At 35.5% G+C, this 24,235-nt stretch overlaps 1 protein-coding gene across 1 annotated transcript; it reads left to right on the top strand.

Moving 5' to 3' along the window:
* The first annotated feature begins 1,255 nt into the window (after positions 1 to 1,255).
* On the top strand, positions 1,256 to 22,388 carry aldh1l1 (aldehyde dehydrogenase 1 family, member L1). The gene is made up of 23 exons (XM_051897498.1): positions 1,256 to 1,401; positions 6,779 to 6,924; positions 7,427 to 7,661; positions 8,526 to 8,691; positions 8,890 to 8,991; positions 9,096 to 9,185; positions 9,283 to 9,423; positions 10,901 to 11,026; positions 13,860 to 13,951; positions 14,074 to 14,221; positions 17,017 to 17,136; positions 17,234 to 17,361; positions 17,943 to 18,093; positions 19,182 to 19,252; positions 19,385 to 19,490; positions 19,600 to 19,687; positions 19,858 to 19,951; positions 20,267 to 20,366; positions 20,487 to 20,585; positions 20,877 to 21,042; positions 21,124 to 21,229; positions 21,411 to 21,610; positions 21,744 to 22,388. Exons 2-23 carry the CDS (start codon positions 6,795 to 6,797, stop codon positions 21,797 to 21,799), a joined length of 2,715 nt encoding a protein of 904 aa, XP_051753458.1. The 5' UTR covers positions 1,256 to 1,401; positions 6,779 to 6,794; the 3' UTR covers positions 21,800 to 22,388.
* Positions 22,389 to 24,235: the final 1,847 nt, after the last annotated feature.

Below are 24,235 nucleotides of genomic sequence, written 5' to 3'. Positions count from 1 at the left end.
AGTTCTTGTGGCTTCAGTGCTTAAATCAATTGTTATTACTATATATAATTTATTTCAAATGTAGTTTACTCACTTATATTGTGGCTAGGCTGTGGCTAACAAAATTGTACATATACTCACATTTTTAAAATGCATTTGTGCATTTTAAAACAGTAATCACGCGTATATTGGCATATACTGGCTTTATTGACCTTGTATTGAAACCAATCCTACACCATACTGGAGATAAATGCACTACTTTTTGCAGACACACCTCTAAATCAGCAGATCTAGCATTTAGGATGGTATTAAACAGGTTTATTCCTTGGCAGTGGACTCATATATACTGTAATAAATTTATAAACTCATATAACTTCTTATGCAAGATCGCTCAAATAATCTAAAGTGTCCATTGTGTCACTGCATCATCTGCACACTGATGCAGTGCAAATGCAATGTATACTTCACAAATATAGTATACTTCACCAATATTGGCACCCTAGATATTTATGAGCAAAATAGGCTGTGGATCCTTTGGGTGTTTCATTCAAAAATGTACTCACAAAAAGTAACACTTTTTTTTTTTTTTTTTACAGTGTCCTTGTTACACGTTACATGTAGTTACTATAGTAAATTACTATAAATTGTGCAAAATTGCATGCAAGTAAACCTAAACAACACCCTAATTCTAACCTTAACTCTATAGCAAGTGCATGTAGTTAATAATTATTACTCAGTATTTAAATGTATAATTACATTTGGAATGAAATGAATTCATCAAATATATTTTATTTTGCAATTAAGCCTTTATAATAGCTTATGCATAATTTTTAGACAAGCCTATTTTCTGAAAAGAAAGTTACCTAAATTGCAATATTGCAGAAATATTGAATGCAAAAAATATTAAAACTAACTTCTAGGAAATTTGAGGATTTTGCACTTCAGTGGACATATTATGCAATATTTGACTAAAATACTACAGAATCAAGAATTCCCTCGCCTCATCCAAGGCTTGTTAAATTGCCAAGTCTGAATCACTGCCCACTGCCAGACACATTCAGGTCAATAAACTTTATACAATACAGTCAAGTTTAATTAGGCTATAGCCTATTTTGGCCCTTAAATTCTTAGCACAGGCTACATATTATTGCTATTATAAGCTAGCTTATTCTTATAAAAACTTATAAAAACACACAAAAGTTTGCATCCCTATTAATTTGCAATGTTTTTGCACTATGATTTCAACATATCCTTCTAAAACTGTGGAAGCGGAAACTTTGGTTCCACCCCCTTGCGGTTGTAGTAACGCTATTGGTAGTATGATCGCGGCCCTGCAATACAGTTGTGGTAAAATAAATAGCAACAGTGTCTGCTGAATCCTTCTTTCCTGCAGAGGAACAGTTCTGATCTGGACGTGCAAAGGTATGATACGATTAATATCTAGATTGTACAGGTTGACAGCTTAAAATGCAAGCGTAAAACCAATAGGTGCTATTAGTGTACCGACACTATTAGTGCAATGACAAAATTCACTTGACAAAACGACACACTCGCATTTCGTAAAGTAGTTTTGTTAGCAAAAACTAATAATAAGAGCCTAATAAATGTGTTGTGCAATCTTTGCATGATCGCTTAAAGTGAAGATCGTGTCACAACTGAATTAGTCACAAATTTGACTGTGTTGGTGAAACTTGATTCTTGTTTATTTCATTGAAATAGTAACTTAACTTTAATTGTGGCATGCTAGCTGATGAATGAATCTGAACGAATTGGCTTCACGTTATCTGCAGTAAAAGTCAGGTTAAATATTTAGATTGTTGTGGGCGTTGATCTCGTTGATCGAACTTTGTTTGACCCTGGTCCTCACTACAGTTGAACAACTGTCCTTAGCTTTTCCCTTGGTCACTAAACGTTACGCTTTAATATATATTTAGTTATTTTATTTTTGCCCTGACTCATTTTTAAATACTTGTCCTGCTTGGAATGTTACTTTGCCTTCATGGTGTAGCGATTTGGTTCGTGAACGAATCGAATCTTTCTTTTGAAACTATTTTCAGTACACCATTTGAACCGGTTCGCCAATTCGAACTGATTCGTTTTGAAGAGTTCGCGTCTCTCAAGATGTATGATAGGACGTGGGACCCTCTCGGACGTGTCCGACATTCCAACTCAAGTTGGATCGAGTAGCTGTTGTCCTGTAACTATAGCAATGTCTACTTCTGCAATCTGCGTTTTACACTTCAAAATTTTATGCCCTTCAACTTTTTGAACTGCCTTCGAGTCGTCTAAGGACACAGGTTGTAGCCTCTTGCGTTGTACAGTAGCCTACAACAGGTTATAATTTATCATTTTATTAAATAAATAAAATTATAATAAATTAGATCGGATCTCCGTGTGGAGCACCGGCTGTTGTCAGACTCTTTGTGTATTCAAAAATCTCACTGGCTTATATATAGAAAAAGTTAGGCTATAGAAAGTATAGAAGTTAAAGAAAAAAAAGTAATTTTCTTAATGAAAATAAGGGTTTCAATAATGTCCTTACATCAGTCCTGAATGGCCATTAGCATTTTTACACATTAATAAATTAGAATCATTCTTCTGCCCCCCTATTTCTTCTTGATGCACAAGATTGATTAACATGCTGAACTGAATGATCCCTTTATCCAGTTACTGTTTCGGTCAGCAGGTTGTCATTCACAAACAAATGCTATTTGTTTGCCCTAAATTAGGTCTTTGAAGGCAGAAAAAAGTCGCACAGAATCAATTACATCTTTTCCTTGCTGTGTTGTTTGTGGTGTGTGGGACTTTCGAAACAAACTCTCGATCTTTAATTGCATAACAAATTGATGAGCAATGCTGATGAACAAAACTTGAATAGCCTACAAATCTACTTAGAAGAAATATGGTTTAAGCACAACAAATGACGGCAACAAAGCAGATGTAATTTTTTTTTTTTTTTTTACTTTTATTTCCAAAGTGCTACATTAGACCACTCACAGTGATTTTAATTGTGTTTGGTATAATGTATGATGGACACGGCCATTTTCAACGTGTTTCATTGCACTGCTTCTGCCCTTCTTTTTCTTCTGTTGCACAAGATTTGTCTATAGCCTTTGGAGACAGAAAAAGCCACCAAGGAAGGGATTTCTGTTAATGAAAGATATCATATGAAGATTTGAATTCATTGCATGGAAGTGAACAAGAATGATTCGTTTATTTGTTTGGTATCCCCTTCATCAAATTTGTTGATTCATTATACAATATTGGTTTGGTTTATCAAAAAGCTTTTGATAACCTTTTTGCCAAAAAGATGATTTGATTTAAATTTGGTATAGATCTGATGAACACTCTAGGAGGGTTTTGAAAACTCAAAATAGTGGAAAATCTTCTCAGGTGGAAATTGATAGCATTGACTCCCTCCAAGGAATTAGGGAAGAATTACTTTTTTTATGGATTAAAAGTTATAAGAAGTGACATAAGTGAAATGTTGATCTGTTGGTGGAACTAGAGGGTTTGAGGTAGAGACCCCAAATTTGCCATTAAGGAATGTGAAGACTATCCTCTACAAGTGTGCCAAATTTCACAACTTTAAGTTAAATTTGTTCTTTGGGCTGCAGTGTACTCCAATAGCAGAATAATAATATTTAGCTGCAAACAGCGACCATTCAGATCCAAGCACATGAGGAACATGGGGAACATGACCAAAACAGACAATTTGAAAAGAAATCTTGTGTACTCTGGTTTACAGAGGCTTGGGCTGGGATCTGTAAGATGTAAACCCCCAGGCTGGTCTCCCAGTCTTATCAGTGGCAAACACACCAGCAGACAATGACCACCCCAAAAAGTGGGTGATATGACCAAAATCTTATATCACAGTCATTTTTTGCTGGAAATAGGACTGTTACAATACCAACATTTTAGATACTAGTGAAATTTCACATTTCTATGTAGTGTAATAGCTGGACATTTTAGTGCTATATTATATAGCTTATACTAGCTTTCACAAAAATACATTATATAGTTGTAACGAAGTTCAACTTTTAACACAATTTTAGTCACAAAATAAACACAACAACAAAATGAAAGTAAAGCGGCAGCCCTTCACGGATGACTGCCACATAAACTAAAACAGTGTTTCTCAAACTTTTTCTGCCATTCCCCACTTTGGAGCTCGGGAAGGGTTCCGAGCCCCACCTGTCCCCAATCGCCCCAACAAAATGTAAACTAGGCTTTAAGTTTAACTGTTAAAATGTAATAAAATTTATTTGATTAACATCACATTTTAAAAACATAACATCAAATAACAGCATTAAAAAAAAATTCAAATAGAGAAAATAAAAGTGCAATTATGTTATCACTTTGCATTTTAATTTATTATATATAAATTAAATATTAATCTAGCTGAGTTTTTTTTACGCGAACATTATTTTAGAACGTTTCTCCTTATCGTTTCCATGGCGACGCGTCATGCTTTTCAAATCCATGTAAGTAAGTGGCCGGTGATCTGGGAGAAAAATAGAGTAAACTTTATAGTTACTTACACTATGTGTATCTGATATGAATAAAACACGTCGGCAAATTATATTTGAATTGATTGTTATTGTTGCTTCCACAGACATCAGTGTGTACTTTACAAACTCTAAATGTATTGTTTTACTAGTACTTATGTATATTTAAATGTCTGAAACCTAAAATAAACATTATGTTGTTGAAAACACTGCATAGTTGTGATAAATGACATGCGCTGCTGAGCGCGTCTGTCTCTGGCTCAGCGCCAGCCAAAGCGCAGTTTAAATCTGGCAGTTAAGTGACGTCACTGAACGTTCTAAATCCCATATGTGGGACAGTGCCGCTCAAAAGGTTAATAGAGATGGGCACAAAAATGACCAAATTTGCCATGTCTCTGTTCCCCACCAGTGGGGTACGCCCCACACTTTGAGAAATGCTGAACTAAAACAAAACAAAAAAAACATGAAGTCCTGGTCTGGTCCTCTCTCGTCCTTCACTGTCATCACTCCTCCTTTTATACTTCTGGAGCTCCTCTGTGGGATTTGAGACCGGTGTGGCGTGCAGGTGACGCTCACTCCCGCCACCTCACTCTGTTTCCACAGCTCTTGGCCCCGCCCTGCTTGCCACAATTGTATATAATTGTATTTTTGTGAAAGCTGGTAACATCCTAAACATCTTTGCTGGAAAATAATGGCATACAGTGTAAAACAAAACATTTACATTTGCAATGCATAAAAACAGATGTACATAATCAGTGAAACAGATGTACATAATCACTGTAAGATCGTTGTAGTGTACGTACATAAGGAGTGGACCAAAACGGCAGGCTACAGTTCTGTTAACTAGCTTGATACACTCACATTGGCCTATATATGCGCCTAGTCCATCTTTACTTTTGTGCCTTGGTGAAGTTAAGTGCCCAAAGGCACAATCATAGGGTTTGCTAAGTGAATTTCCTGTTCACACCTTGCTCATTATTACCAACACAAACGCTGATTGACTAAGCAACAGTTTTGGAAGGTTCTGTCTGTGGTAGGCCGGACTACCTGACTTTCCCTTGAACGTGGTCTTGCATAACAAGTATAGGCTTGTGAAGCACTCAAACATTTACATTTAGTCATTCCAAAGTGACAAGCAATTCATCATAAGAACCAACAATATTTGCAGTACTAAATTCCAAGTTTTAATATTAAAGGGTTAGTTCACCCAAAATTGAAATTCCTGTCATAACTTACTTACCCTCATGACCTTAGTTCATCTTCACAACACAAATTAAGACATTTTTGATGAAATCCGAGAGTGTTTTTTTTAATCCCCCATAGAAAGCAACGTAATTACCACATTCAAGGTCCAGTATAGTAGTAAAGACATCATTAAAATAGTCAGCGTGACTACTGTGGTTCAACCTTAATGTTATGAAGCGACGAGAATACTTTTTGTGCGCAAAACAAAACAAACATATCGACTTTATTTAACAATTTTGTCTATTCCCTGTCATTCTCAAACACTGTTTACGTTGTATTGACAGTGCAGGCTTTTTTTAAATTACATTGTAATTACGTATTTACGTTGCTTTCTATGCTTTCTTATTTTTGGGTGAACTAACCCTTTAAAGGAACACTCATTTATGTCTAGGAACTATACTCTCATTCTGGCGTAATAATCAAGGAACTTTGCTGCCGTATCATGGGTGCAGCAGGTGCAGTGATATTATGTATGGCAGCAAAGTTCTTGATTATTACGCCGGAATGAGAGTATAGTTCCTAGTCATATTGGCCGTAAAAAATCACAACTTTTCATTTTCCGTCGGTCTTAGTACACGATGTAACTACAGAAGAGTCAAGTTTTAAATAGGAAAAATATCAAAACTCTTTGGTCATTTTTGAGCGAGATGCTTACGGTCTAATCCGGTTCAATGAACTATGCTAAGCTATGCTAAAAGTGGTACCGCCAGACCCGTAGATCGGCTGAATGGATTCGAAAATGGTAAAACTCAACTGTTTAACTCTAGGGAGTTGGAAAATGAGCCTATTTTCAAAAAAAAGTGGAGTGTTCCTTTAAGACAGAGAGGTAAACAAGTTAGAGAAGTGGAATGCAGAAAGCAGAGGTTTTTCAAAAAAAAAAAAAAAAGTTATAGGAAGTGCATTTGTTTATGGTTAAAAAAATTGCTTGTGGAAGAGGTCTTCAAAATATTTTTGTAATATATTCTAATATGCTGCCATGTAAAGTAATGATAGTAGTTTATAATAGTAGTGTGTAGTCAATATAATGTGTGTTCCTTTTATTTTAGACATCAGTGAATATCTATGATGAAGATTGCCGTGATTGGCCAGAGTCTCTTTGGACAGGAAGTGTATAAAGAATTGAAGAAGGAGGGCCACACTATTGTTGGTGTGTTCACCATTCCTGACAAAGATGGAAAAGTGGATCCACTTGGTAAGTTTCTTTCATGTAAATTCATGTGACTATTAAGGACTGTTCACACCAACACAAACGCTGAAAATTTGTTCAGATGGCAAAAAAAAAAAAAAAAGACAGTTACAGCACTCTTATGCTGTTGCACCAAACGTTCTTCTTGGTGTGAACAGGCTTTTATTATATTGTCCTTTCTATTTATTATTTAAAAAATATATTAAAAATGTAATTCATACATAAAATGAGTCGAATTCACATCATCTATGGTTAGTATGTTTTTAATTTGACCTTTTTATGACCTTATTTCAGGTCATGTTGGAGATATTTATGAATTAAAGCAGCACTATGGAACTTTGGCCTCTCTATCGCCATCTGTGGTTGAAATTTAAAATGGCATGTTACTTGCAGAGAGTTCTTTGAAGTTGGTTGTGCTACTTTTGCACATATAAAACTGATGATTTGAGGAAACTTCTTCATTACACAAATTAAACAGAATTAATCTAAATCTTTTAACTTTCCCCAGCGACCGAGGCAGAGAAGGACAGCGTGCCAGTGTTCAAGTTTCCCCGCTGGAGGCTGAAGGGAAAGGCCATTACCGAAGTGGTGGATCAGTATAAGGCAGTTGGTGCTGAACTGAATGTTCTACCTTTTTGCTCTCAGTTCATCCCTATGGAAGTGATAGATCACCCAACACATGGCTCCATTATTTATCATCCCTCTTTGCTGCCCAGACACAGAGGTGCCTCTGCCATTAACTGGTCAGTATGTGTGTTCTCTTTATGTTTTTATTAGAGAGTGTGTGCATATGTGTGGTAACTCTAATTAGAACTATGATAGTAAGATAAATGATATATGAGAGGCAGGTGGTTATCATAAGTAGGTCATTGGTGTGTCTTTACTGTCTGCTAAATGTTGTAGCTGTTAGCATCAACACTACTAGCATTACAGTTGCAAATGTCTCTTATTTTTTATACATTCTTGTTCTTGAAAGAATTTATTTGACATTTCTCCAGTACACTGTATCATCATCACTTTTTCTGGACTATATTCCTGGGAAAGAAAGAGTGAAAATTATAAAAACATCTTTCGAAAGTTAACTTTGTAGACTCTAACCCCTGGTTTCACAGACAAGGCTTAAGCTAGTCCTAGACTAAAATGCATGTTTGAGCTGGTTTAACTGAAAGCAACTATCAACTATCTTAAAATATGTCAGTTCCATTGTTTTGTCTCAAGATGTACACCAGTAATGTTTTTTTCTAGTTATAAAAGCTACTTAAATGCCATAATTGAACTAAGGCCTAATCCTGTTTTAGGCTAAGCCCTGTCTGTGTAACCAGGCCATAGAATATTTAGACTTTAAATTTAGCTTTAGCTTCAGAAGATGTATTATAGCACATTAGTCATAGGTAATACTTTTATGATGCTTTTATGTTTTTTAAAAGTATCATATTTTATCTTTTGTCCTTTTGGAGTTTGGCAATATATTATATGTTTTACTAAAAGAAACAGCATGATGATGAGTAAATTATGCCAGATTTTTTGTTGTTGGGTGTTTAAATGATGTAAAATTATGTTCGTTTAACAGAATTTCTGCTTTGTTATTCTGCATGTATTTCTCTAAGGACTTTGATTCATGGTGATAAGAAGGGTGGGTTTACTGTGTTCTGGGCAGATGATGGACTGGACACAGGACCAATTCTTTTGCAAAGAGAATGCGATGTTGAGCCGAATGACAACGTAAACAGCATCTATAAACGCTTCCTGTTTCCAGAGGGAGTCAAAGGCATGGTGTGGATTACTGCAGAAACATCTACAGCTACATTATATTGCAATATATAGTTTGCTATCCATAAAGTTAAAACAGCATATCAGTCGTTGGTTTAATGTAGGAACAGTTGTATTTGAAGTCCAGAAAGTAGTCTGATGTAGTTGTTGTATAGGAGGGCACCTTTGGATTCTTGTGTGTGTGTTTTTGTTTTACTGTAGGTGGAGGCAGTCAGGCTAATTTCAGTGGGTAAAGCTCCGAGAATCAAGCAGCCAGAGGAAGGAGCCACATATGAGTGTATTCAGAAGAAAGAAAATTCAAAGGTGGAATGCACTGCACAGCAGCCAATTTATAGATGTATAGCTTGTTTGATTCTAATTGTTGTACACAGTATTTCAACAATAACCGTCTATGGTTGGTTGAATAGATTGACTGGAACCAGCCAGCAGAAGCCATTCATAACTGGATTAGAGGGAATGACAGAGTACCTGGAGCCTGGGCAGAGATTGACGGCAAAGTGAGTGTTTTAACTAACTGTTAAACACACAACAGCACACTAAACATGTAGACACTCTTAGTCAAATGCAACAATGTTATTTTCGTTCTTCTGGTAGAATGTGTCATTTTATGGATCAACACTTTTGGAAAATGACCATTCTTCCAGCAATGGTCAACCTCTGGAAATCCCTGGAGCAAGTCGACCTGGTCTGGTTACCAAAAGTGGCCTTGTTCTTTTTGGGAATGATGGCAAGACGGTAAGGACTTGGAGAAACGTTGTGCTATTATGCTATTAAATTTGCTAAACTTTATATAGATTTGCCAGTAACTGTAAAAATGTCATTGTGAAAGGACTGACAAAAACTTAAATATACATAATATGGCAAAAATGTGTTCTGTCATCGTTTACTCATGTCGTTCCAAACCTGTATGTATTTCTTCAACTGTGCACGAAAAAAAGATATTTTGAAGAATGTTGGTAACCAAAAAGTTTTGGTGACATTTGACTTCCATTGTATGGACAAAAAAAAAACAAAAACAGACATTTCTCAAAATATCTTTTTTCATGTTCTACACAAGAAGAAAAGTCATACAGATTTGAAATCAGTTATTTATTTACTTTTGGATTTTTTTTTTTTTTTTTTTTTTTTTCATTTTTGGGTGAACTGCCTCTTTAAGTGCAAACTGCAGTCATGTGAACTCCAAGCACATGTGAAGAGACGATGATTAAAATATACAAATTCGAAAGAATATATCTTGTTGATGCTATGGCTTCTGTGTCAGATGTCAACTTCTTTGATCAGAGTTTCACAAATAGGTTATTCTTAATATATAGCCCCTAGCATCAGAAGCATTTTCAATGTAAACATGCTAGACAAGAGTCTCAATGTTTCAGCATGTCACCATGAAAAATTGTCACCACAGCCGGAAAATGAATTAGATCACATCTTAGAAATGATGTACCAATTCAAAATGTCTTAGGTAAGTTTTTATCACGAGGGTCTCTAGAAGATCTGAAATTTAGTGTGAACTGGACAAGCAGCCTAGGAATACTTTGAAAAAGTAATTTTTGTGGGATAATAAAAGCAAAACAAACAAACAAACAAAAAAAACATTAAATATATTTTATAGATGAGAATGAAATCTGAGCTATACATTTCTTTTCATCATAACTCAAGGATTCAGCAGAATTCTAACCCTTATGGTAAAAAATGTAAATATACTTGGGCCCTAAGACCTTAAAGGGATGGTTCACCCAAAAATGTCATGATTTACTCACCTTTATGTTGTTCCAAACCTGTATGACTTTCTTTCTTCTGTGCAGCACAGATATATTTTGAAGAATGTTTCAAATTTTTGACAAAACCATGGAAGTCAGTGAGGTCCAAAAGAACATTGGACCCCAATGACTTTCATTGTATGGACAAAAAACACTGAGACATTTTTAAATTTGCTTCTTTTGTTTAAAACAAAAGTCATACAGAATGACATGAGGGTGAGTAAATCGTGATAGAATTTGATTTTTGAGTTTGCAAATTTTACCCAATAAAATGTGTAATGTAATGTTGTTTTATTAAAAGTATTTTACAACTTTGATAGTGAACCAATGCACTATGTGTGACTCGATTTACATACTGTATGTTAAACACCATTTATTTGATGTTTTCCCTTGAGGTTTTAGATGCGTGTGTGTACGTGTATTTATACATAAAGTGTGTTTGTACTTGTATGTAGTTGCTTGTGAAGAACCTGCAGTTTGAGGATGGGAAGATGATTGCTGCATCCCAGTATTTTAAAGCTGGTGTCAGTTCCACTGTGGAGCTTTCTGAGGATGAAAAACAGTTTGCTGAGCAGATGAGGGTAAAAAAACATCTGAAGAAGTTTATTAATAGTCACCATAATATTCTTTGTTTGCATGTGTCTGAAATTTCTGTCATTAAGTACTCACCCTTGTATATTCAGAACACAAATTAAGATATTTTTGATGAAATCTGAGGGTTTCTGAACCACACATAGGCAGCAATGCCATTGCACCTTTTGAGGTCCAGAAAGGTATTAAAGACCAGGGTTGGGCAAAAATACATCAAAATGTATTTTAAAATAAAATACCAAATACCTTAATTTTAAGTGTATCAAAATAAACTACAAAATACAGCAGCTAAACCATGTATCAAAATAAACTACTGTATTTTTGTATTTTAAAAATACTAAAAAATACTTTTACAAGGGAGCATGAAATTTCTTCACAAACCTTCCATCAATTGGCCTATTTGATTTATCCCTTCACCATTACACTGACTCAGTTGATTAAGTAAACAATATTTGAAAGCAACAGCTTTTCTCTGCCCAAGTCATGCAATAAATCTGACATATGCAACCAGTTAAAGGCACAAATATGTAGGATTTTTAGATTAAAATATCCAAAAACCACTAGAACAATGTTATATATTTTGTTGACTACTTACATTATCCCAAATGTTTCCAAGAATGTTTAAATCCAGAGAAATAAGCAATTTTAACCAGGACACGGACCGTGTCCGTGTGTCGCCTATCAATGACATCATTACCCTCGATTTCCGGTTTTATTTTGTCGAAACCATGGAAACATCAAAGACATTTCAGTACTGTATATTATGTGTTTTATTAGACAGGGGAGCAACTGTTTGGATACATTCATCAACAGAAAACTCATCATGTTATATAGCTTAACACATTAAGGGCCAGATTTACTAAACGGGGCAAATTAGCGTGAGAGCGCAATTCCACAAATGCATCGATGGGAGTGGCAAGTTTTGCGTGTGATCTACTGCTGACACGCAAATTAAAGAACACAGACGCAGTCAAATCATTTACATAATGATCTACCAAGAGCAGTGCAAATTAGCGTTGGGTTGCAAATAGACAGAGCTGATGCTGATGCTCTCATCAGGTGCGAGTCGACACAGGCGCAACTTAACATGTAATCTGACAAACACGTACACATATATAATATTGTTTGCCAAGCCATGTTGGCCTATATAAAAAAGAGGGTTTGCGCTGGCGCAAGCTGTTAGTAAATCTGGCCTTAAGTCTTTTTGTTTGAATCTCGTTTTCTTGATTTACAGAGAGTACCATGTTTTACCATGACTAATATCGATCTAGCTTACTGCAATGTGCAACAAGTGTCTCATAGCAACCGCCAAGCGAAAGCACAGAGTAGCACTATAACAACTTTCAACACACAAATGTATCTAATATGATAAACAGCGCTGCTGCTTTACCCTACGTGCACATGACCAGAGGAAGCGGAAGCAGTGACTGTGGCATAATAAAAGATCCGCTGCTCCAGCGGCCTCATTACTGCTCCCACAGCACTCGGCCATGCTCTGCTTATAGTAACATTAATAATCTCATCCATGAACATGATTTCTGCCTGAGTCCTGTCCCGATTCTTTTCCACCGGCTGTAGACGTGAAGACAACACCTCCCATGATTCCGTGAAATCAAGGTGTCATTGAGCTACGCCTTTGTTTTGAATGAGCGATCTCTAGCGGCGAAAATTTACATATTGTGGCTTTAACAGATCAAATATTCACATATCCCTGTGATCTCCCAGATGAAGGTTAGTTTTAAAGTAACCAACAGTATAATGTTTGCAAATCACTCATAATTGTATCCTAATTTAGTTATTTGGTGTTTGGTAACGAAGGGCCTACTTTGCATCTGCAACACTGACTCAATGACAAACAAGTCATTTATAAGAAGACAACTGATGGCACCTGTATTAATAGCAACTAGTTTCTAACTAATTAATCAATCATCTGACTGTTAATCATAAATATAGGGGGCTGCTGCTCAGTATAATAGTTTTCAAGAACATTATGTAAATTGGTAAACTATTTAGCCTAGGCTACAAAAACGAACACCAAAACTTAACATAAACTGTTAAAAATTATAGCAATTTATGCAAAAAATTGATGGAAAGCTTGCAGCCTGCACGTTTCTTGACCACCTTCTTCCATATGGATCAATTTTCTGTTTTGATCGCAACAAGTCTCTGCAAACTATTAAGTAGGCACCAATCAGAGGCCGCAATTTTATGTCATCATGTAGACTTCTTACAAAGTATTTTACAGTATTTTAAAAATACAAAAATACAAAACACTAATGTATTTTGATACAAAATACAAAGCCATTCTCATCAACCCTATCAAATACAAATTACAAAATACTATTTTGTATTTGAAATACATGTATCATAAATACTGCCCATCCCTGTTAAAGACATTGTTAAAATAGTCCATGTGACTACAGTGGTTGTGAATGTTATGAAGCAATGAGAATACTTTTGTGCGCAAAAACAAAACAAAAATAATGACTTTATTTTGAACTGTTGTCATACACAGTTGACGTAGTGAACGCAGTGCAGGCTTCTGTGTTCTACATCAGAACTGTAGTGTATAACAACAGTACAAATTGTTAAATAAAGTCATTAATTGTGTTTTATTTTTGCACACAAAAAGTATTCTCGCCGCAAAAATATCTTAATTTGTGTTCCAAAGATGAACAAAGGTCTTACAGGTTTGGGACGACACAGGTGAGTACTTAATGACAGAAATTTCATTTTTGGGTGATTTTTTAAAAATAATTTTATAAAATGAGATAAAGATAAAATGCATTGAAGGTAGAAGGCTCATGTAGTATTTTTGTCCAGGTGGTATGGAAGAGTATTTTGACTAATGTAGAGAAGATTGAAGACACTACTGACTTCTTTAAGTCTGGTGCTGCTTCGATGGATGTAGTCAGGTAATTATGTGTGCATGTATAATTTTCTAATTCTCATGATATATAATACATGTAAATATACAATAATTCCTCACTTTTCCCTTTTTATAATTCAAAGATTTTTTCTTATTTTCATACTGTAGGCTGGTGGAAGAGGTAAAATTGAGGGCAGTACAGTTGCAGTTGCAGAATGAGGACGTTTACATGGCAACAACATTTCAAGAGTTCATTCAAATGTGTGTGAGGAAGCTGCGAGGAGAGGATGAGGAAGAAGAGTTCAACGTAGACTATGTTAGTATTGCTCCTGTTAAATGGATAGTAGTATTATGTTTATTTTTGCACTGGCTTGAAAAGTACATTTCATATATGTGCTGCAGGTAGAAAACTATCATCTGCCTCATATGGAAAAAATACATATATAATTCATATACAAAAATATAATGCTGTTTCAGCATTTTGCAGATTATTACTTACACAACATGTCCATCAAGGCTGTAGCTATTTTACAGTTCCATTTGCTATATGCAACTAGTTTGTAAGAATACAATATATAAGATATAGTATGTGAATAATATTTGTTAACCTCAACTTGAAATTGTACTGATAAATGGTCCGAGACACTCAGTTGCATGTATTAGCTCTAGAATTGCCACAGTTATCCAAGTCTGGGCTGGAGTGATCCAAAAGAACCATAACTGATTTATTGAGCCAGTCACAGTTTCACTGTTGACCAACCAGGTAGACAAACAGAGACCACAGTACTCTTTACCTTACATGTTGGTTTTGCACCGTGCGGGGAAGAAAAAACATGAGTGCAGCCTTGGAAATTACTGCATTAATTCCATTAATTTTATAACACGTTAAACAGCCCACGTTCCAAGTCCAAATATACACTCATTCTAAGTTTGATGCCGGCGATACATTACAAAAACACGGAAGGAGGCAAGGAAGGCAGGCAGGCAGAGGTATGGAACTAAGTGCAGGCATATATTTATTTATCAAAACCAAGAACTCAAAGAGCCAGAAAACATGAATACGAGAAACCATGACTGACAAACTAAAGGTATGTTCACATGACAACGATGTACTAAAAACAGAAAGGTTTTTCCTTTGAGTTTTTTGCCTACAGACAACAATGTTGTCAAAACAATGCCCGTTCACACGGATCCATGAAAATTATTAAAAACGCTATATTATGCTGCCAGGCCAGTAGTTGGCGAGGTCACTTTGTAATGAAAAACTATAGACTGAACACATAATTCACATGTACATGATGTCACCATTTTCACAAACTTGTGTTTTTGTAGTTTACACAGAAACGATAACGGTATCCTTTTCAAAAACTTGCACTTTGAATCCCATTTTTAAAAGTTTATGTTTTCAGGCCCCCTAAAGGCCTTTGTCATGTAAATGAACAGTCAAAACGCATAAAAAGTTTTCTGTTTTTAGTTGAAAATGGTGTCGTGTAAACTGGCCCTTACATAGGGCTATATATACTGACAGGGCTAACGAGGCTAACAAGAAAACAAGGCACACCTGAGAGATAATCAAGGAAAACCAATGAACAAAGGGACAACAAAACATGGCACAAGAAACAGAAACATGAAAAGAACAGGGGTCCGTTCTTCGTACCTCGCTTAATACATTTGAGATGATTTAACAGATGCCAGATCTTCTAATCATGATAACTGAACTCTGGCTAATTTGGTTCTTCAAATAAATTTGCGGATTGGATTAAAATATCTGGATTAAGATGTCTGAGATTATGGCGCATTCTTGTGTTCCTCGAAAAGGGCAGAAGTATCAATCAGCAATGCAGTGATTGGCTGGTATCAAGACAGCAACGTAGTGACATCATATAATTAAAAACACGTGACGAAAAACTTGACGAATACAGCCAAGAAACTGAAACAACATAAAAGTTATAATAGATAAATGAAATGTGCATTTTTTTTTTTTATACATGAATTATTCAGGCTATATTCATGATTTCTAGTATTTGTACAGGCTTTACATTTTTATTTCAATGTTGTAATTAGCAATTCATTTAATTTTACCTTTGAAGCAGATTTGTAACGTGACAGCATTAATTAAAGTTTCTTAAGGGTCAAGATCTGCATAGACAATCTGGCATAGACTATCTGTCCCATCTGTATCATGTGTGTAAGACTCCAGTAAAATTATCAGGTAATTATTCCCTCACGAATACATTTCTCAACAAGTAAAACTGGCTGTCTATATTATGATAGACTACACAACATGTTATTTGCTAATTTATTTTTAAATCATTATAATTGTCCCTGGTTTACGTATAAGAATGTAGTAGTGGCTGGGACAGACTTTAAGCATCACCTCCGCTTAAAAAGATGCAGTCTAAAGTTTACATGAAATAAGCCTGTTCCCGAGCAGATTTGAGCTTACGGACCTGTTGCTATGACAGCAACTCCGGGATAAGCTTCGAAGAACCTAACAATCCTGGATCATGTCAAATCATCAACGATAAAATCCTGCTCATTGAGTAATCCACGTACGGAGAACGGTCCTGGGCAAGATGCAAACTAAAAATCCATATAACAAATACAGAAGGAACAAAAAAACAGGGAACCAGTGTTTACCAGTGGTACCCCACCATTTCTTTTAACAACACTCAATCTTTGGGAACTGAGGACACTAATTGTTGTATATTTGAAAGTCGATTCTTGCTTTAAGAAATAAGCTACTTAGAAGTCTGGAGTCTTCTGTCAGGGTTATGTTTGTTTTGTTTTTGGATTTTTGTCTTCTGTAAAGTCTTCTGTAAAGTCTATCTACACCATCAGTGTTTATCTACACCACCAGATCGTGACATCTCAATTGTCATATTTTATACCTCATAATGCGTCACACATTTTTAATCAGAGATACTGTAGGACTGGATTTCAAACACAGTGGTATACATGCTAAAAATGTGGAACATATTGCTGGCATCTGACTTAATGTTTATGAAAAAACAAAGTTGATTAGTTAAATTGTCTTTAATACTGTTTTTTTTTTAAAGGTGTATTTTAAATTTTGTACTTCCTATTTAAGTATCTGCATGTCTGTTGCAGGTAGAAAAGAAACTGAATAATATGACAATCAGAATCCCCCACCAGCTTTTCATAAATGGGGAGTTTGTAGATGCTGAAGGGGGAAAGACCTATAAGACCATTAACCCCACCGATGGACAGGTACACAATGGACACAAACTTTTCCACTCTCAGTCTATCTGCTTTATCTTTTTTGTCCATTTTCACATGCTCAATTCCAGCTTGTGTTTGTGTGTAGGCAATCTGTGATGTGTCCTTAGCTCAGATCCCTGATGTGGAAAAGGCAGTGGCTGCAGCTAAAGAAGCATTTGAGGAGGGAGAGTGGGGCAAGATGAACCCCAGAGACAGAGGCAAACTACTCTACAAGTATGATTAATTGCATTTTATATTTAAACACTGCAGGTTATACATAGGTTTCGTTACCCAAAACGTTTACTGGATTTAAGTAATAAAATGACAAATAATTCCAAATACTGTTTTTCATTTTAACAGAAATGGTAAACACATGGTAAACATTTAGACTTAGCACATCAAGATGTGTTTGTTTCTTTATTCAGGTTTTTATGTCCAAATCAATGAGTTCTGAGGCACTTCAATTTATTTGCATTTATGTTTATGCTAATAGCCTTCGAACTGTTAATTTTTTGCAAAACAAACATCTGCGAACTCACCAGATTTGACTCACCATCTTTGCTCAGTCCATGCTGACAAAAAGTTATCAAAATATGAAAAGCTTTTAGATAGATTAAAACCATTCTCTTACAAATAGATTTAACAAAGATGACAATAGAAAGGAAATATACAACTATATGTATATATTTTAACTATAACTAGATGATTATTTGTAGAACAGTCCCTGCAGTAATACACATATTATTTCTTCAACAGATCGGTCCAAACATTGTTATGGTTTGAAAAATAACTGTGTGTATGTGTGCATTCTCCAGACTGGCTGATCTGATGGAGCAGCATCAGGAAGAGCTGGCCACTATTGAAGCCATAGACTCCGGAGCAGTCTATACTCTTGCCCTCAAAACACACGTCGGCATGTCTATCCAGACATTCAGATACTTTGCTGGTTGGTGTGACAAGATTCAGGTTTGCTTGTGTCTGTTTATATTATTTATTAGAATATTTATTTATCAGCCATCAGTTGTGATGTAGGCCCAGTGTCATATTTAGGATATTCTGTGTTTTTTCAAGTGTTGGTTACCTTGTTTAAAGAGTTATAAGAGGGGGCTTAAAGCTTTAAGGAATATTCTGGGTTCAGTATCTCTTATTTTCTTTAAAAACAGCAAAAATATGGTTTACAGTGAGGCACTTACAATGAAAGTGAATGGAGCCAATATTAAAATACTCATTCAAAGATATAGGAACCAAATGTAAAAGATATAGTAATGGCTCTTTCCAACGATACGGTTCAGTTCAGTACAGTACAGTATGATTCGGGATGGTAAACCCTGATCCGGCTTGCGTTTCCACCGGCAACAGTACCCTTACTTGTTAGGCGTGGTGTATGCCGGAAAGTAGCAATCGGCATCATTCTTGCAGGAAGAAGAAAGTGACAATAAACAACAATGGAGGACATACAGCAGCTTTGTTTAAGCAAAGGCTGCAAGGAAAAACAGCCAAAAAATACACATTGTGTTGCAACGGTATTGTGTTGTCATTCCCCTTGTAGCATGCGCAAGTGACGATTCTCTGTCAACCAATCAACATTCTGCAGTGAGTGTAGCTCCACCCTTTTGGTACCGGTACTATTGTGCTAGGTACCCCAACGGAAGGGTCCAAAAAATGGTATTTTGGTACCATTCACAACTTCTGACAATGGAAATAATTGCGTACCGTACTGTACTGAAATGAACCATACCGCTCTGTGGAAACGAGCCATAAGTGCCTCACCATAACCTCAATTTTTACTTTTTTTTTGAAGAAAATTAGGGTTGAAATACTTTTTTTGTGATCATTATGCACTGAATGCTTGTAATGAACCCAGAGGATTCCTTAATATGAGGAAGCTACTTTAACTGCATTCCATCCCAGAACAAAACTGAAAAAAAAAAAAAAAAAAGTTTTGTTTTGAACAGTATATACAGTAAATAAAAACTACTGTTTTAGTAAGATTAAAAAAAAATAATGAACTTACCTCTGTCTGTGTCTGAAAGATATAAAATTATTCTCCACAGGGCTGCACTATTCCTATCAACCAGGCTCGGCCTAATCGAAACCTTACCTTCACCAGGAAAGAGCCAATTGGGTAAAATCTCCATAAAAAAGAATCCTCCAGCTTTCTTCCAACCTCACCATGAAAAGTCATCTTAATTGCTATGTATTTTGTATATCTGGACAGAATGCTGAGAATATTTAGCTCTTGTTTGTTTATGTTCAGTGTGTGTGCCATTGTCATTCCATGGAATTATCCATTGATGATGTTGGCATGGAAGACTGCAGCCTGCCTGGCAGCTGGAAACACTGTGGTGCTCAAACCTGCACAGGTAAAAATTGCAGTTAATGTTAAAACAAACATATACAAGGCATCTTAATCCCAAACAACATACACACAGAAATTAAGGATTTTGTGAGTTTTTCTGTGTTGCATTCTAGGTCACACCTTTGACTGCTCTCAAGTTTGCCGAATTAACTGCGCTGGCAAAGTTTCCAAAGGGCGTGGTGAACATACTACCAGGATCTGGTGCATATACATGCAAAGCATACACAATAAAGTTTATATACTGCTATACTTTTTTTGTATACAATTCAGTATCACTATTGTAAATGTTTTGCACTTTTAGTAAATTTGTCTATTTTTAAAGCTGTCTGCTTATATATAAATTGAATATTTATTGAATATGTCAATTTTAGGGGCTCTGGTTGGTCAGCGGATGTCTGACCACCCTGATGTTCGAAAACTGGGCTTCACCGGCTCCACTGAGATTGGCAAACAGATCATGAAAAGGTGAATGAGTATCTCTTTTTAAAAGGTCATGACTTTTCTTTTCTTTTCTTTTCTTTTCTTTTCTAAGTTTTTGTTGTATGCAGATTTTATCTTGATGTCATATTTGGGCCACAAAAATAGTGGCACATATTTTAGTCTAATTATTCTAATCATATTTTAATCTTAATAAATAAATATCTAAATAAATTACACAAACAATTTCAATATTATTTTGTTCAATACATTTTTGTATGCTTACAGCATTTCTTTCAAGTTAATTACAAATAGGGTTTAAATAAAAGTTGGGAATCATAAAAATGCTTGTCTATTTTGTAGTTGTGCAGTCAGCAATGTGAAGAAGGTTTCTCTTGAGCTAGGAGGGAAATCTCCTCTCATCATCTTCAATGACTGTGACCTGGACAAGGCTGTCAGAATGGTTTGTTCACCTCAGTACCATCATATTAAAAATACATTCTTTGTTTGTCAAAGTTAATAATGTTTGGTTGTAATCTCAGACATGTTATGTACCTTCCACACACACACTTTTTGTCTACAGGGTATGAGCTCTGTGTTCTTTAATAAGGGAGAGAACTGCATTGCAGCAGGGAGACTGTTCATTGAGGAATCTATCCATGACACTTTTGTGGAGAGAGTGGTAAAAATTAACATACATGATAGCTTCTTATGCTGAATGCCTATTTTCACATATACTCATTTTGATTCCTTACCTGCAGCTCAATCCCAGCTATGCTGATATATAGCCAAAACACACTCTTGTGACTGTAACATTGCTTACATATTATATATAATATAGTGTCCTACCATCTTTCTCTTTGAATGAGTGGTGAAACTTCTTAAAATAATTTAACTAAGACCATTTTGTGATAATTTCATAACTCACAATTTCATCATTCTTAACTCATATCATATAACTATATCTATGTAGGTTAGTGAAATAAAGAAGATGAAGATTGGTGATCCACTAGACCGTTCCACAGACCACGGCCCCCAGAACCACAAAGCCCATCTGGACAAACTAGTGGAATACTGTGAAAAAGGGGTCAAAGAAGGAGCAAGATTAGTGTGTGGAGGGAAACAAGTGAACCGTCCAGGTGAGGGGAGTGTGTGAGTATATGCATGAGTCTTAGTGGGGGAAAAAAGTGCAATGTTGTTTACGCTTTCCATCTCTATAGGTTTCTTCTTTGAACCAACTGTTTTCAGTGATGTGCAGGATCACATGTATATTGCTGTTGAGGAGTCTTTTGGGCCCGTCATGATCATCTCCAAATTCAACAATGGGTTGGTAGAAATAAGCTACTTTTACCTCCAAAATGCTGATTGTCTCACACCAGTCAATTTATACAAACTCAAATAAATGATTTGTAATGGATTTAACTATACATCATACTCATTTTTCAAAATTGTAACATGACAAAAAGCAACATTGTAAATTGCCTTTTCCTCAATCTCCCTCATTTAGAGATGTTGACAACGTGCTGCAGAGGGCTAATGCTACAGAATATGGTTTAGCATCAGGTGTGTTCACATGTGACATCAGCAAGGCTCTGTATGTGAGTGAAAAACTTCAGGCCGGCACTGTGTTTATCAACACTTACAATAAGACTGACGTGGCAGCTCCTTTTGGTGGCTTCAAACAGTCTGGCTTTGGTAAAGATTTGGGTAAGACATGAATAGCATTAATTGTTTTGATACATTTTTTGAGTAGTCACTGCACTATATTTCTGTCATTATTTATATTTTGAGAAAAAACTTCTGTGTGTTGTTTTTAACTCTGTGTATTTCTCCCCAACAGGTCAAGAAGCTCTGAATGAGTATCTGAAGACTAAGTGTGTCACCGTTGAATACTAACTGATCAAATACTGGACATTTAGTGCACAACAAAAGATGATTGCATTTTAGTGCTCTAAAGTGGCAGCTAAGGACCATTTCAGTTCAACCTTCAAGTAAATTGTCATTACATTTGTTATGTTTGTATTAATGGATGGATTGCATTTCAGTTCAGGCAATTTGGAAAATGAAATCAAATCATGAGGTAAATTTAGTTACTCTGAAGTCTTAATTTTTAGTCTCCTAGTTTTAAATGGTCCTGTAGAGGTCTAACTGTACATAAGCTCAGAGGAAGTCTAGTTCCATATAGCAGACTTTTCATCAATTATGATATATCAATTTATGTCATTTGTTTTGAGATAGTTGGTAATAGATTAAGAGACTGTGAAATAATGCTTGACTAGCCATCAAAACAATTTTAGGTATTATGTTATTTACTGCACTGATACTGTTTAATTGTTTTAAAAATTTGACATTGAACTAAAGAATTAACAGAAGTGTATTTTATGCTTTAGAAACCAGACCTCCACCGTTGTTTTATGTCTTCTTTATGAACATTATCCAAGCATGTGCCACAAAAAGAATAAAATTTGTCCAGTATTGTCTATAATGTTTTATTCATGTGCATTTGCAACTGTTGTAAAAAAAAAACTACCTGACTATATGAAAAAAATATGTACTATAACACAGAGCCAGGTCCAATATCACAACGACGGTTTTCATTTTAACATTTGAGTATTTGAGCTGTAGAATTGTTTAAAGATTCATTATTATTCTTGACCATTAGTTAATTAAGGCAAAATTTATTACATTGTCACAAAGTTATGGTTATGTTATTTTTTTTTTATAATTGTTCAGAAGTTATTTGAGAATTGACAATTTATCTACAATTTTTTCACACTAGAATAAATGTATAGTGGTAAACAGAATTTAGAGTGTAGTCACGGGGCTAACATAAAGTCACAAACACATTTGCACTCACATTCACACCTATATACAATTTAGCATGTCCATTACACCTATGCTGCATGTCTTGGGGAAATTGGAGCACACAGAGGTAACCCACACGGACATGGGGAGAACATGCAAACTCCACACAGAATGGCCTTCTGGCTCAGCCCTGACTTAAAACAAAGATCCTTACTGTTATGAGGCAATAGTGCTACTCACTGAGCCACAGTTCTGTCAAAATCCTGCTGCATATTTAATTCTTCTTAGGGGAAGGTCTATGCCATGGGTTGGGTTCCCTCAAGAATTTCCCTATATATTCATAATGCCCCAGCTTCTATCTACAGTATATGAAGATGGAAAGAAGGAAATAATTGTCAGTTGAAAACAGAAATAAAACATGAGAACATTAAGTTCAAATAACGCAAAAAGAAAAAAAGAGCAGGCTGGTCCAGAACTTCCATTAATTGGTGCGATTTCATCCATCCATGAATGAATCCCATCTGCCCTGTGCATTCAGTTTCAGTTAATGACAAAATTTGTCAGTTTTTATTGCTTTAACTACATACAAAGAAAACAGTGCAAACACAACCTACAAGCTGAAGACAATATAAAATGACAAAATACAAACTAACTGAAAAAGAAAGAAAAATAATAAGCATTACATGATAATGTAAAGGTAAAAGGAATAAGGAGGAGAAAGGAATAGGAAGAAGAAAGGGGGAAAAATAAGCAAGTTTAATAGTGATAATGAGCCAAAGACCCTCATTTTATGGCAGGCAGCCATTTACATTACCCCAATAAATTGGGTAGTTTAGCATTGTTTGGTAATGTCTCAAATATGTGGTATTGTATGTGTTTTTTCTTTTCCTTTTAAAATGTTTATTCATTTATTATTTTGGTAAAAATTATTAGAAAATGCAGCTCTGTCTCCATTTTACTTTGGGTGCAAATGTGGACCAATCTTTCTTTCTGGCACCCATGTTTTCTTGTTTGTGTGGTTGTGTCCATATGTTGTGGTGGTTCCCAGTTTTCTATCAGGTAGTGGATGGTACAAACAGTGCATTGTATTGTAGGACCAAAACACGTTGCATTTGTGTTGTAATTTCTTTGAATCAAACTGGATGTATCAAATACATTCTGTGTCTCAGTTCAATTGTTATAGATACTGAAATATTATTTGCGTGTTTGTTACACGAAAACGGACGAAAATTTACTTGTGTGTCACACGTCACGTGAACGGATTACGTCGCTGCCACATGGTATCTGTTACTTTTCCCTGCGCAGTTGACTGTTGACCAATTACAACTGATTGTGGTTAAAGGATAAGAAAGATAGTAGTACATTTAGTAGTACAGTGGTACTATTCTTTTGTTGTGACTGCTATAAAGCAGTTTTGAAATTGTTCTATATTTGTTTGTCTAGTCTTCTAAAGCGCAATTAATTTTGATAGAGCCTCGAGAGATTCAAATCCGTTAGGTTCATCATTGTTTGGAGTTCAACCTCCGG

This window comes from Ctenopharyngodon idella, chromosome 6, assembly GCF_019924925.1.
Source record: "Ctenopharyngodon idella isolate HZGC_01 chromosome 6, HZGC01, whole genome shotgun sequence".
Taxonomy (NCBI): domain Eukaryota; kingdom Metazoa; phylum Chordata; class Actinopteri; order Cypriniformes; family Xenocyprididae; genus Ctenopharyngodon; species Ctenopharyngodon idella.
The sequence above is the reverse complement of the archived record's forward strand: the minus strand, read 5'-3'. Positions and strand labels throughout refer to the sequence as shown.